This window comes from Sesamum indicum, linkage group LG4, assembly GCF_026168435.1.
Source record: "Sesamum indicum cultivar Baizhima isolate 11 linkage group LG4, ASM2616843v1, whole genome shotgun sequence".
Taxonomy (NCBI): Eukaryota; Viridiplantae; Streptophyta; class Magnoliopsida; order Lamiales; family Pedaliaceae; genus Sesamum; species Sesamum indicum.
The window spans coordinates 2,549,324-2,563,383 of NC_142660.1; the positions used below are offsets into that span (position 1 = coordinate 2,549,324).

The 14,060-nt window shown below is 37.8% G+C and overlaps 1 protein-coding gene across 1 annotated transcript; it reads right to left on the reverse strand.

Annotated features, from left to right (window-relative positions):
- Nucleotides 1-787: 787 nt before the first annotated feature.
- Nucleotides 788-3,108, reverse strand: LOC105160075 (uncharacterized). Its single transcript, XM_011077339.3, has 3 exons — nucleotides 2,917-3,108; nucleotides 2,717-2,846; nucleotides 788-1,927 (listed from the first exon to the last, which is right to left on the reverse strand). Exons 1-3 carry the CDS (start codon nucleotides 3,047-3,049, stop codon nucleotides 1,024-1,026), a joined length of 1,167 nt encoding a protein of 388 aa, XP_011075641.1. The 5' UTR covers nucleotides 3,050-3,108; the 3' UTR covers nucleotides 788-1,023.
- Between the last annotated feature and the right edge of the window lie 10,952 nt (nucleotides 3,109-14,060).

Sequence of the window (14,060 nt, forward strand, 5' to 3'; positions counted from 1 at the left end):
TTTAAAATGCTCCATTGTACTATATTTTATTTTTTTTACATGCATATATTTATGCCAAAAGAAATTTAAATAAAATTAAAGTTATTGTAACCTCTTGTATGTATTTTTTATTTATTTAATTTTTTTTTGTAAAATTACACCTTTTCAGTTCCATTGGATAGAGGATGTTACACTTTCGATCCCACTTTATGGACTCAACAACTAATGTTCCACAATTTCAAAAGTCGCGACACTTATGGTCCCAAGCAGAAAGGCCTGTCTGAAAAACATGTGAGGTGCATGCGCAGTTTACTTCAACGAATTGAAAGAAAAAAGTGTACATGACCGTTGCATGGTTGGAAATCGATGAAATTGTTGACGCTAAATTTGCAAGTCATTCTTATACATGAAATCGGCTACTTTCAATTGATTTTTTTAAAACAAAATGAAGGCTTCAAATATAGGCATGTTTTTCGGAGAAATTCTTGTAAAAATAAAAAATTCAAACATCCCACAATACAAACACGTCAATCTTTGAATTTTGCAGTATATGCCCCTTCGAAACTTGTTTGAGTCGACATTTGAATAAAATTTTCAGCCAAAGATATGATCGTCCAAGTGAAAAAGCCCTTGTAATAATTCGTGAATTGCATATGCACATTCCTATATTATAAACTCCTGACATCTTATTTTCATAAATTTATACTTCCCGAATATAATATCCTAAAACAATTAATAGGAATAATGTCGAATTGGAGTAGGCGAGATCTATTTAACAAGAAAAAATAAACAACAGACAAAAAAAAACTTAAAAAAAATGAAGTGTACGAGTTTATTAAGAACACCACGAAACATTAATACTAGATGTCCTAATACGTAATTATAACTAATTAATAGGTTTACGCTTTAATTTGATACAATAAGAAACACCCTAGCAATACTCGATGTGTTTTGGGACAATCCCAATGCATTATCAGACAAGCACATATCATGCATATAATTAGTAGTTTATTAGATTAATTAAAAGTAGACCAAGATTATTAATTAGAACACTGGCGAATCCATTGGCGAGTCCAGCGCAGTTAGAATGTTACTCCAATAACTAATCTTGTTATCTTCTTCAGACAAACCATTATCAACAGGTGCTGTGGCACTGCCAGGTGGCAGATCTGAGAAGCCCTCCAAGAAGCTTGGATACCTCAACCAATCAGCAATCATGTCATGAATCTGCGGCGGAGAATTCTTCATTATGCCCTTGACATGATATCCGTCTTGATTGTTGTCACTAGTAATATTCCTCCCAACTACACATGCACCAGGGCTTTCAACGTAATTTATGATGTCTGATGATGCAAATGAGGGTTCATGGGTAACTCCATTTTTGGATGTGGTGGCCATGCTGTCCGAGAATTTCAATATCGATGTCGGAGATGTGATGGCTGTGTTGGAGGTGGGAAAACCGTTAAAGTTCGCTATGGTAACGTCTTTTCTTGGAGTTCCCCATATCCCTTGCCATACTTTTAGTACGTCTAGACACGGTGGCAAACCGTTAAAGTTCGCTATGGTAGCGTCTTTTCTTGGAGTTCCCCATACCCCTTGCCATACTTTTAGTACGTCTAGACACGTTGGCCTCGACGGTGGAGGTGGCACCACCGATGATGGTTGTGGTGGTGGTGGAGGAGCGATGGTGTAGCGGTAAACATTGGAAACGAGCTTGGACTCACGGACAATTCTAGCTTCGGCTTCAAGTCGGGCACTCTCCCACTGTGCCATGTGGCTAAGGTTGGCAATGTCCTTCGTTTGGCCGCACCCCGGAGCGTGGTTCCTAGGCTTATGAGTTATGGGGTCGAGTCCCATCTTAATTATTTTTTTTTTTAAATGCGTGTTCCAATAGTTTTTTATTTCATTGTCCGTTCTATTTGACAAATAACTTGCTATAGTGGACCATCTGTAAATAAAAAAGAAAAAAATATAAAAATCAAATAAATATTCTAGATAAGAATAAGGAATAAATATGTTCACACTTTTCAATTTATAGTCTGTTTATATCCTTATTATTCTTACCTTCTACATGATTACATAAATCACATTCAATTAACAGCTAAAAAATAGAATAAATTTATGTAATGATATTGATATTATTTAAAAATATCTTTAAAATTATCTACAAAATAAAATAATTTATATAAATAAATTACAAAAAGTTTAAGCATAAATATGTGTATGAATAATATAATCTGGAAGAATTGTGGGGTGAGCCCTTGAATAGACATCTAAAATCCCACATCAGCAAAGCTGTCACCGGAAAAAAAGTAAAAACACCACATATTAAAGTGGTCATCTGCCAAGTATGTTCTAATTCCCGATGACGTGGGACCAAAAATATGCTATTTCTTTTAATTATAGTTTTAATTACAAATTTAGAATCGAAGAAAAACAAAAGTGTCATTCCTCTAGTTATAAAAACAAAATTGCATTTTGTCCTTAATATAATATAGGTACTCTTAGTTAATCATTTATAATTTAATAAATTATTATTACATGTGTACTGCATATGATGTTTTTTTTTAAAAAAAAAACTTAATTGTAAAATAGCTATAAATGAGAAAATGCAAGATTTTGTAAAGTTGAGATGATAAATTGACACAAAAAAATTAAATATCAAAGTGTAAAAATAATTATAGTTGGAATGGCCGTAATTAACCCAAAAGTTAATAATAATAAGGTAGGAAGGTACCTGTTACCAAGAAGGGCATGAAGCTGAATGATGGTCTGCTCTTCTTGTAAGCTGAACTTCCCTCTCTTAATGTCTGGCCTCAAATAATTTGTCCACCTTAATCTGCAGCTTTTCCCACATCTCTTCAGCCCTATTTCATCATCATCATCGTCATCAGATTATAACAAGTCAGTAGCTACGCATGCAACTTAATGAATTACCAGCTTTAGGAGGGAGAGCTCTCCAGCTTCCATGCCCATGTTGCTGTATATAAGCTAATAGCTTCTCATCTTCCTCACGAGTCCATGGCCCTTTCTTCAACCCCACCTTCTCACAGCATGCTGACCTCCCCATTTTTCTATATATACCTACCTCACTTCAGATCAAGAAAAGCTGGAGGGGTGGGGAGATGTGATGTATGGTTTTGTGTAGAAAGCAGCCTGTCGGATCGCATAATATATATAGCAACCATGAATTTAATGCACGCATGTTTCCTCAATGGGGTTTGTACGTATTACAACACAAAATAATATTAGTATAATCAAATATCCATCATTGTTTTTCAATTGTCAATAGAGATGTATATAAATAATAATTTTTATCTTATATAATTATTATAATATAAATCTTCCTGACACCAACAATTTATACATAAAATTATCATTGTAAACAATTAATAATACATTTGTATTGACGACAACACAGTTATACTGCGAATAAATTATTGCCGACATCTCAAGTTGTCGTTAAGTATTTTTAGTGACAATTAACTTTATGTACAATTTTTCTTTCACTAATTCTTTCTATTGCTGCTACAAAAGAAGAGAAGATTAACGACAAAAAATTCAAGTGATAATTTTAATATATATTATCACAAATATAATTTTATCGCAATAGTAAAGTTTAGAGTTTATTAATCATAATTACTTGTGAAAAACATCATAGTAAAAATTAGCTACAAAAAATTGTGCATCTATAAAATTATCATTAAAAACAATTAAGAATAGAAAAATATATAACAAAATTTATATTATTAGATGTGTCACTAAAATTAACATATTTTCTTGTAGTGTGACAATTCTTTTAGTTACAAAATATTAATCATCACTACTTGAAATTGAAACTATAAAACGCATTATTATTGTAAAAAACTAAAAACTGTTACACTTAATTACATATTATTGTGACAATGACAAAACAGTCACTTAATTTCTTTTTTTTTTTTATGTATATATATATTTATATATGGAATATTCTAACCCAAATCAAGTTTGATCCAACATGAATCCATTATATGGTTAATGCAATATACTTATCGTGTGATCTGTGTAAAATAAAATAAAAAAAATGATCACATGATAAGTATATATACTTATTTTATAATTAGTTGATTTGATCAAATTTAATTTAGATAAGAATTCTTTGTATATATATATAGTGTGGGTGTGCAGAGACAATGTGTGCTAATTATCACAACTAGTTCTATTAACCAAAAAAAAGGGTTTAATTTATCCTTTTCTTGGAACCACAAAAAGGGTTGGGTGTTGGTATATATGAGAGAAAGTCAGTAGAGTTTATGAAATTTATATTAAGTAAAAAAATATTATAAAAGAAAAATATATATATGATCCTCGTGTACGTGTATATATATATATATAAACACAATATTATCAATTTATAATGAAAATATGAATTGTTCTATATTACTATGATGGTTAATGTCTGTCCTTGACCTATTACTTTGATCATGAAACTATTAATTACTATATGATAATATATAGTTCGTACATGTTGATTCGGGTCGTAGATTATTGGTCACCTTACATTCTTGGAAGGGTAGTGAACTTGAGAAAAGAAAGCAGATCGCTAGGCTTGTTGGTGGTCCCTAGCTAAAACTCTCTTATACTTAAGTCAGTAAAGTATTCGAGATCAAGTAGATAATAGAAATGCAAACTCAAGCGATTTAAAGTGGATTTTGAGTATAACTAATATGTTACCATAATGAATTAAACATACGGTATTTATAGTGCCTGAGTGGGTCCGCTTGCATGCTTGAGAGGTCCACTCGTATTTTGCCACGTGTCATCATCTTAACCCAGTGACGTATAAGTCAATGGTCTACAAGTATGGGTCTTTAGGGTTGGGTTATGAATACGGGTCGTGACCCGCGACACCCCTTAATCTCAGTAGACAAGTATGCTGTGTCGGGTTGGGGGTTTGGGTTGCGACCCGAGAACGGACCCGTTTATGCCAACTCGTGGATCTCAAATCTTCGGATATTTTTGTAGTATTGGCCTATCTCAAGGGCATTCTTATCTTTTCCCATGGTTGTTCTCTTAATCTCCCATTGTTACTCCCCCAATTCTTCTTAGTATATGAATATGCACTAAGAAAATTTGAATAGTCGCTTGCTTTGAGCTGTTGATCTCTCCAGAGTCCTCAACATCCTGCTGTCCCTTTTGGCGCACTTTTTCATGATCTACCACCTATATATACACTTGCCATTTGATTTATTCTTCACTTTATTCTTGCGAGTCGCATTTCGAGGTGATGTCTGCTCAGCTTTCGAATACCTTTTTTGCTATGTAGCCTTTCACGATCGCCTTTTTAATTTATCATCATGTCTCATGATTCTATTTCGAGCTTGTGGTCTAGCTTTGACTAGTCCTCCTAGGGTAGAAACTGATATAGAAATTGTGGATCCCACAAATAATACCCTTGAACAGTATGAAGCTATGATGTCTAAGGACCAATGGGTTGTGATCGTTAGTACTCTGCACATAGCCGCTAGAGTGATTAGAGAAAAATATTTATATCCCTAGAGATTTTGATAGACTCCTGCCTCGATTTTTTGATAGAATGCATGGTCTTCCTGAAGGGTTCTATCCCTTATCCATTGCTCACCTGGAGGTAGGTTTCCGTTTTCCCCTTCCTCGACCTGTATCCAGCATATTAAGTCGATTGGAGGTGTGTCCCATGCAACTGGCCCCCAATGCTATTCGTCATATACTTATGTTTATATTAGTCATGCGCTATAGTCAACTTGAACGCAGTTTTGATAACTTCTGGCACCTTTATAAATTCACGACCTTGAAAAGGTTTGGTGAGCGGGGATTCTTCTACCTTACCTCTAGGCCAAACTGTAGGTTCTTAGATAAAGTTAAGTCCAATGTAGGTCCCTGGAAGGATAACTTCTTTTTTATTCGTCCCCTCATCTGGTCAAAACTGGCCTTTTTCCATACGGATGACACGATTCAAAGTCTAAACCCGAGACTTATGAGGGGGCCTAGATAACGATGTAATTAACAGTCTTACCCTTTATTGGTACAAGGTTGATAAGATCTTGACAGAGAGCATCCTGAAGTTGGTTGATCTCTCTCCTGCACCCCTCCAAGTACGGAATTCGTTAGGTGATGGTCTTTTACTAGCTTTTTTTTGTCTCCCTCTTCCGCTTATGCATATAATACTCATCTGGAACCTCTTTGCAGATTATATTATAATGATTGCTCGAATCACTAACAGGGCTCGTGCCAAGAAGGGCACTTTACCTGCTAACATTGTTGTAGGAGCTGGTTCTTCACAACCACCTCCAGTTACTCCATCAAAGAGAGATCGTGCTCCCCCATCTCAAGGGAAAGAGACCGTAGAGACCCAACTGAGTTCAACTCCTGGACCTGATGTGTCAAGTCCTGGACCACTTGCTATTGAGATCGCTAGTGGCGACACTGGCTCTGTTGCTAGGATCGAAGTGTACATTCCTCGATCTCGATCCTGGCCTGATAAAACTCTTGAAACTCCGACTGAGGATCCCAAGGAGAAATTCAAAGGAAAGGAGGTCATTAAAGGACCTAGTTAACGGAAAAAATCCAAGAGAAAGAGTAACAAGAACTTACGTTCCAGCAGGCGAAGCAAATCCTCTTCGGCCAGGAGGAAGGCTAAAGCTGATGCTGAGAAAGCTGAAGAGGCGGCAAATCTCAAACTAGTCAGCAAACTCACAGTCTGGTGGAAAGAAGCTCAGGACGAGTTGCGATCCCCCACTACTAGAACATTTGAAATGCAAGGTGGAAAGAAGCTAATACATGATTGGTCCATCTGATCTCAAAGTACTATTTTGAAGACCCGTACTGGGCAAGATTCTTCGGAGGTATACAAATCTTCTTTGTTTCCTAGCAATGAAGCTCTTCTAGCTCCCTAATCGCACATTCGGGTCAAACATCACTTTGCACAAGCATTTAAACGGGTGAGGACTTCTTTACTGATTTTTACACTAACACTTGTGGTAATATGCGAGAATTTTTTGCTGAGTTTTTTTTTTTTTACTAAACTTCGATCTGTTATGCATTAGGCCAAGGCTTACGGACATCATTTGTCCTTGAAAACTACTTACTGGCGAAGGGAGAAGCTTGCCAGTGATAAGTTGCTCACTGAGTCCCAGGAGAAATTATCCTCTGCTGAAGAGAAAATCAAGCAATTAGAAACTCAGTTGAAAGAACAAGTCCTTCAATCACAAGTTGAGTTTTCTGCTGCAAAAGATGCCGCTCTAGAAGTAGGTAAAGCTGAGGGCTTCTCCGTTGCTCATTCTGCGATAGGGAGGAAGGCCTCAAAGTGTGTCGTGAGAAATACTTGGCTCTGCAGAGAATAAAAACCTTCTATTGGATACCCTTTCGTTGGGCCACGAGGAATATCTAGCCTCCAACGACAAAAAGTTTATGGCGGACCCGCTTGTAGGGCGCTAAGGATTTTCTCAAATCACCTGTCTTCCAGACGACTATTAGGATCAAAGCTATAGACTTCCTAGTGCGGGGTTTTGAGTGGTGTATAGCCCAAGTGCAGAAACTCAAGAGCTTTGTGGAAGGGATCGATACCACCTGGCTCGATCTCTCCTTGGATGGGAACTTATCTGCTTTTCTTGAAGAAGATCCTCCCAACTTGAATGATGATGAGTTCTCCAGTCTAGTAGAAGAAGTCGAAAAAATGGCATTTCTTGAAAAATCTCATCCCTTTTTGTCAACCATGATGTTATATCCTTTTTGTAATTTTGATTGAGGATGCCCTTCGATCTCTCTTTGTAATACTTTTTTCAATGAAAATGGTCGTATTTTAATTAGTTTTACATATTTTTTATGCGAATTCCTCTTGTCCATTTGTGAGCTCTTTTCTGAAATTCAATTATCACGATCCCGTTGGTCACTTGGATTCTTTTTTAGAACTTTGTGAATTCTCTTCCAAAATTAATGGCGTGCGACCTCGTAGAGTCCCTTGGATTCAGAATTTTGCGAATTCTTTTTCAGAATTGATGGTATGCGACCTATGGAGTCACTTGTACTTGGATTCTTCCTCAGAATTAATGGCGTGCGACATCATGGAGTCGCTTATACTTCTATTCTTTTTTAGAATTGATGGTACGCGACCTCATGGAGTCGATTGTACTAAGATTTTTTTTCAAAATTTTGTGAATTCTTTTTTCAGAATTAATGATGCGCGACCTCAGGAGGTCCTTCATACTTAGCTAAATTCTTTTTGAGAATTCTTTTGCAGAATTAATGATGCATGACCTCTGACAGAAACAACTCCATTACTTTGGATCTTTTCCAGATCTATAAGAGCGATCCCTTTCAGATGTGTACAAAAGCGATCTTTCTCAGATCTATTAAAGAAGCGACCTTTTTTAAATCTATACAAAAACGATCTTTTTTCACAAATCTATTAGAAAAGCAATCTTTCACAAATCTTTCACAAATCTATACAAAAGCGATCTTTTTCAGATCTATACGAAAGTGACCTTTTCCAGATTTTATAACAAAAGCGATCTTTCATGGATCTAACAAAAGCGATCTTTCACAAATCTATACAAAATCTTAGGCATAAAACCTCCTAAGGTTATGAATATTCCATGGTCTTGGCAAATCTCTGCCTTCCATGTTTTGCAATTGGTACGTTCCCTTCTTTTTTGCTTCAATTATTTTATACTGCTCCTCCAACTTGGGGTCTAACTTTCTCACATGCTTGGAGACCTCAACCTTCTTCAAGACAAGATCCCCAACTTGAAAGCTCCTTGGTTTGACTTTACTATTATAACTTTTCATCATGAGACTTTTGTAGTGCAAGATCTTTGCGAACGCCCTATCCCTTGTTTCCTCGATTGTTGCTAGATCAAAATTCCTTGCTTGATGATTACCTTCAGGTTCGTGTTGTGCGATTCGAGCTGTTTCTTCTCCAATTTCTATAGGTATTACTGCTTCTGATCCGTACACCAAAGAAAATGGAGTTTCCCCAGCCCTTGTTCTTGGCGTGATCCTATTTTCCCACAAAACTCCAGGTAGCTCTTCTACCCACAAACCTTTAGCTCCTTCCAAGCATGTCTTGTGCTGCTACAACAGAATTCTGTTCTTGACCTTTGTTTGTCTATTCGCCTGTGGATTTCCTGGTGCTGTGAAATTCTACTAGATTTTCAATTCCTTGCACCATGCCACTATCTTCTTACCTTAAAATTGGGTTCCGTTATCCAAAATCAACACCCTTGGTATTCCATATCTACAAATGATATTTTTCAGATGAAATTGATTACCTTTTTTTCAAAAAATTTTGGCAAAGCTTCAGCCTCCCCCTTCTTTGAAAAATATTCTACTACTATTGTGATGAACTTCTTTTGGGCAGGAGCTGGAGGGAAGAGCCCTAGGATGTCTATCCCCCACCGAACAAATAGACATGCAATCTTGATAGGCTATATTGGGGTCGCTTGCAAGTATCAAGGTAGCATACTTCTGACAACTGTCACATTTTTTAGCGAACTCCATGGTATCGTTTATCAAAGTCAGCCAAAAATACCCTTCCTTTGTTACTTTTGTGCCAATGAACTGCATTCTGAATGATTACCACAGCTTCGTTCATGAATTCCCCTGAGCACATAATGCACCTTCTCTAGACTTAGACATTTTAACAAAGGCCCTTCCACAGATCACCTATACAACTCCCTATTCAGCATAAATCTATTTGCTCTGAACTTCAATCTTTTGGCTACTATTCAATCCTTTGGCTCAATTCCACTTAGCAAATATTCTTCTATTTCATTCTTCCACAATTTCTCTTCCGTCACACATTGCATGCTCTCACTTTCTTCTATCGATGTCTTGTCTTTTATTATAACTGCTATCTTCCTTTCTCTTAATCCTATGATCATGGCTCCATACTTCAACAATGCATCGGCCCTCGCGTTTTCTTCTCTAGGAATATGTTGAATACTACATTTTTCAAATTTTGCCATCAAATATTTTACCTTTTTCAAGTACTTGGTCATTAACCATTCTCTTGTTTCATATACATCTAGCTGTTTTACCCCCGCGTCCAACGCCATTCTTAAACCCATAGCGGAGCCTCGTATTTTACCTTATTGTTTGTAGTGGGGAAGTCAAGTTTGGCAGCGACCTCGATCTCCACACGTCCTGGTCCCTGAAGCAAAATTCTTGCTCCGCCAGCGCTTGAGGTCAAAGATTTGTCCACGTGCAGCATCCACCCTTCTTCTCTTCTTTGTTCTATTTGTTCGCCTGCTAACTCAACAACAAAGTCAGTAAAAATCTAGGCTTTCACAACCGTTTTTTATTAGTATTCAATATTAAATTTCCCCAACTGAACTGTCCATGTAACTAATCGCCAGATGCATCGGGTTGCAGTCGTAGTGGATGGTTCGTCAACACCATGATTTTATGTGATTGAAAGTAAGGTCGGAGTTTTCTTGTTGTTGTTACCAATGTCAGGGCCAACTTCTCGATATGGATATACTTCTTCTCTACTCCCTGCAGCATCCTGCTAATGTAATAAATGGGGCTCTGCTGCCTTGCATCTTTTCTCACTAGGACAAAGCTCACTGCATCAACAGATACTACTAAGTACAAATATAAAATTTCCCTTACCTTGGGATTAATTAGTAGTGGTGGAGTTGTCAAGTACTGCTTCAAATCGCTAAAGGCCTGTTCGCACTCTGTCGTCCATTAGAAGTCTTTCACCTTCTTAACGTTTTGAAGAAAGGTAGATTTTTATTTGTCGACCTAGAGATGAAGCAAGCTAAAGATGCGACCTTACCTGTCAATTTCTGCACATCATTTATTGTTTTTGGTGAACTCATTTTCATTATAACCTTGATCTTCTCTAGGTTAGCTTCGATTCTTTTTCACTCACCAAATACCTGAGGAATTTTCCTCCTTGGACTTCAAAGGTGCACTTTATTGGATTAAACTTCATGCCATATTTTCTCATGACTTCAAACGCTGCTTCTAGGTGGGTTAAGTGTTCTTCCTCCGCCTTGCTCTTTGTTAACATGTCATCTATATACACTTTCATGGTTCTCCCAATGAGTCCTTTGAACATCTTGCTGACAAGCCTCTGATACATAACACCTGCATTTTTCAATCCAAATGGAATTACATTATAACAATATATGCCATTTTCAGTAATGAAAGCAGTTTTTTCTCTGTCTTCTTCAGCCATGAATATTTGGTGATATTTTTTATATGCTTCCATCATGTTGAACAGGGCGCATCCCGCGGTGGAGTCCACCAGAAAATCAATCCTAGGTAGCGGGTAGGGATCTTTTGGGCATGTTTTGTTTAAGTCAGTGAAGTCCATACACATTCATCATTTTTCCATTGCCTTCGGTACTAAGACCACATTATATAACCATTCACTGTATTGTACCTCGACCACGTATCCTACTTTTGATAACTTGCTCACCTCCTCTTCAATTATTCCATTGCTCTCTACCCCAAACAACCTCTTCTATTTGACGGGCTTGGATTGAGGATGTACATTTAACCTATGCACGATCACCTCTGGATCACTTTCCTTATAGTTTAAAGTATTCCAGGTATCTATATTTTTCCTCAGAAATTCTACTGTAAGGGTCTCTATCTGCAAGCCCAGACGCGATTAGATCATGATTGTCTTACCTGGTTCTCCTAGTACTAATCCTATCTCCTTGTGTTCTTCTGCTGGCTATATTCGTTCCATCCTTATCCTCTTATTTTCCTCTGAATTCTGTTGCATCGAACTGGGTTGCCTCTGGGCATCGCCTTTCCCTTCAGCACCCTTCATTATAGACAAGTTATAATATCTTCTCGTTTCTTTTTTGTCACACCTTACTCCCCAATCACATATACTGTTGGAAACTTCATTTTCAAATGGAAAGTCGACACAACTGCTTTAAACAGATTTAAACCCGGTCGCCCAAGGATTACATTATATGCAAAGAGTGTGTTTACCACCAAAACTTCACAATCATTGTTTTCCTTATGGGTTTCATTCCTATCGAAACTGGCAAATCAATTGTTCCTAAAGGTATCACTTTGCTACTTCCAAATCATATCAACGGGGTACCCACAGGTCATGAGTTAGTTACCCTGATAAGATGTCGATGGAACTCCCATTATCGACTAGCATTATGCACCACGAAGTTCTCCATATCCATCCTAATGACCATGGGGTCATTCTGTGACCCCACATATGTGTCCAAGTCCCCTTTATAAAAAATGATCTCATCCTCTTTATCCACACTCATAATTTGGTAACTTCTTATGTCTGATTCCAAGTACCTGGCATATCTCTTCCTTACTCTCCCTGAGTCTCCTCCTGCTGGTTTTCTAGCTATTGTGTTATGGCTCCCTTAACAGGAGCATTATCTAACTTTCCTTCCTCGTCCTTTCCTTTGAATATCTCTCTACTCCTAGATCGGTTTCTTTCATCCCTTCGTTCCCTCTCTCACCTTTCCTCATCTCCTTCAAAATGTATTCCTTAAAATACCCTGCTTCACTAGCCTCTCTATCTCATCTTTCAGCTGGTAGTAATCCTCTGTATCGTAGCCCTTATCTCTATGGAATTCGCATTATTTGTTTGAATACTGCTTTAATGGCGTATCTTTTGTCCTCTGTGACCATTGCAACAAATTGGCCTTCTCCAATGTCATCATTGCCCTCATTCTGGTGGTTCTCAGAGGAGTATATTTGTGATACCTCGGCTAATAAGGCGACTCTGTTTCTTTCTCAGATCGCTTTCATCGCTCCTTCCCTCTTTCATGGCATCTATCTTGTCTCCCCAAGCTCGACCGCTCTCTATCCTTCATAACAGTCACCTCTTCTTCATCAATACATTTTTGGGCTAGCCGCATTAACTGATCTATATCCTCTGGGGGATCTCTTGCTAAAGCTGAAGCGAAATGCCCCTTCTTCAAGCCGTGTATTAATATGCTTACCATCATGCCTGTTCTCAGGTTGTGTACTTTCAAAGTCTCATTATTAAATCTCCCTATAAAGATTTTGAGGGATTCATCATCTCTTTGTCTGATGGTAAACAGGTAGGTGGCCAACCTCTTCCCCTTCCTTTTGCTAGCAAAATGGAAGGTGAATTTTTGGATCAACTGGTTATAAGATTCGATAGTTCCACTCAATAGGCTGGTAAACCATTCCTATGTCTTTCCTATCAAAGTGGTCACAAATAATTTTTCATTTATATAGTCATTTTGTCCATACAAATTCAATACTAGTTCAAAACTAGAGACATGCTCATGTGGGTCCTTGGTTCCATCATACTTTGGTAGGTCAGGTAACCTGAAACTTGGATCTAGCACCTTTATGAGGACCTTGTTGGCGAACGGTCAAATTCTGCTCTACGCAACTAGTTCCCCACGCCTCTTCAACTCATCTATCTGCTGGCCCAATCTCAATCTGCCTGCCAATATCCTCCACTTCTGCTCGCAAGATTGCTGGCTCCCTTCGCTTTCTTCTCTTGCTCAAGCCCATATTTGAGACTTCTTTTTGTGACCTTTTTCAAATTTCTATCCCCTTCCATGTTTTGCTCTACTTGTCACCTCCCTGGGGTCTTCTATTACCTCCTTTCCCTTAAACAACTACCTTCTTATGGGCTCGCGAACAGTTGGTGTAACCGTTCTCATTTCATATTCAAACATGACGTTCCTTCTAGCTGCTTCGATCATACACTGTAATTCCTCTTGGGATAGAGGTACCATATGTTCCTCCTGCCTCACAGGAGTTTGTTCTTCCTCTTGTTGTATCATCTCCTCTCCTTGAGTGTGTTCCTTTCTAGAAACGCCCTCCATCCCAAATCTCCAACAAGTTCTCTTCTCAATTCCCACATACGGCGCCAATAATCCAGGTAGCATGTTGTTGGTCACCTTGCATCCTCGGAAGGGTGGACCTGAGAAAAGAAAGCAGATTGTTAGGCTTGTTAGGCGATCTTAGCTAAGACCCTCCGATACTTAAGTCAGTGAAGTATTCGAGATCAGGTAGGTAATAGAAATGCACACTCAAGCGATTTAAAGCAGGTTTCGAGTATAATTAATATCTTACCATAAATGAAC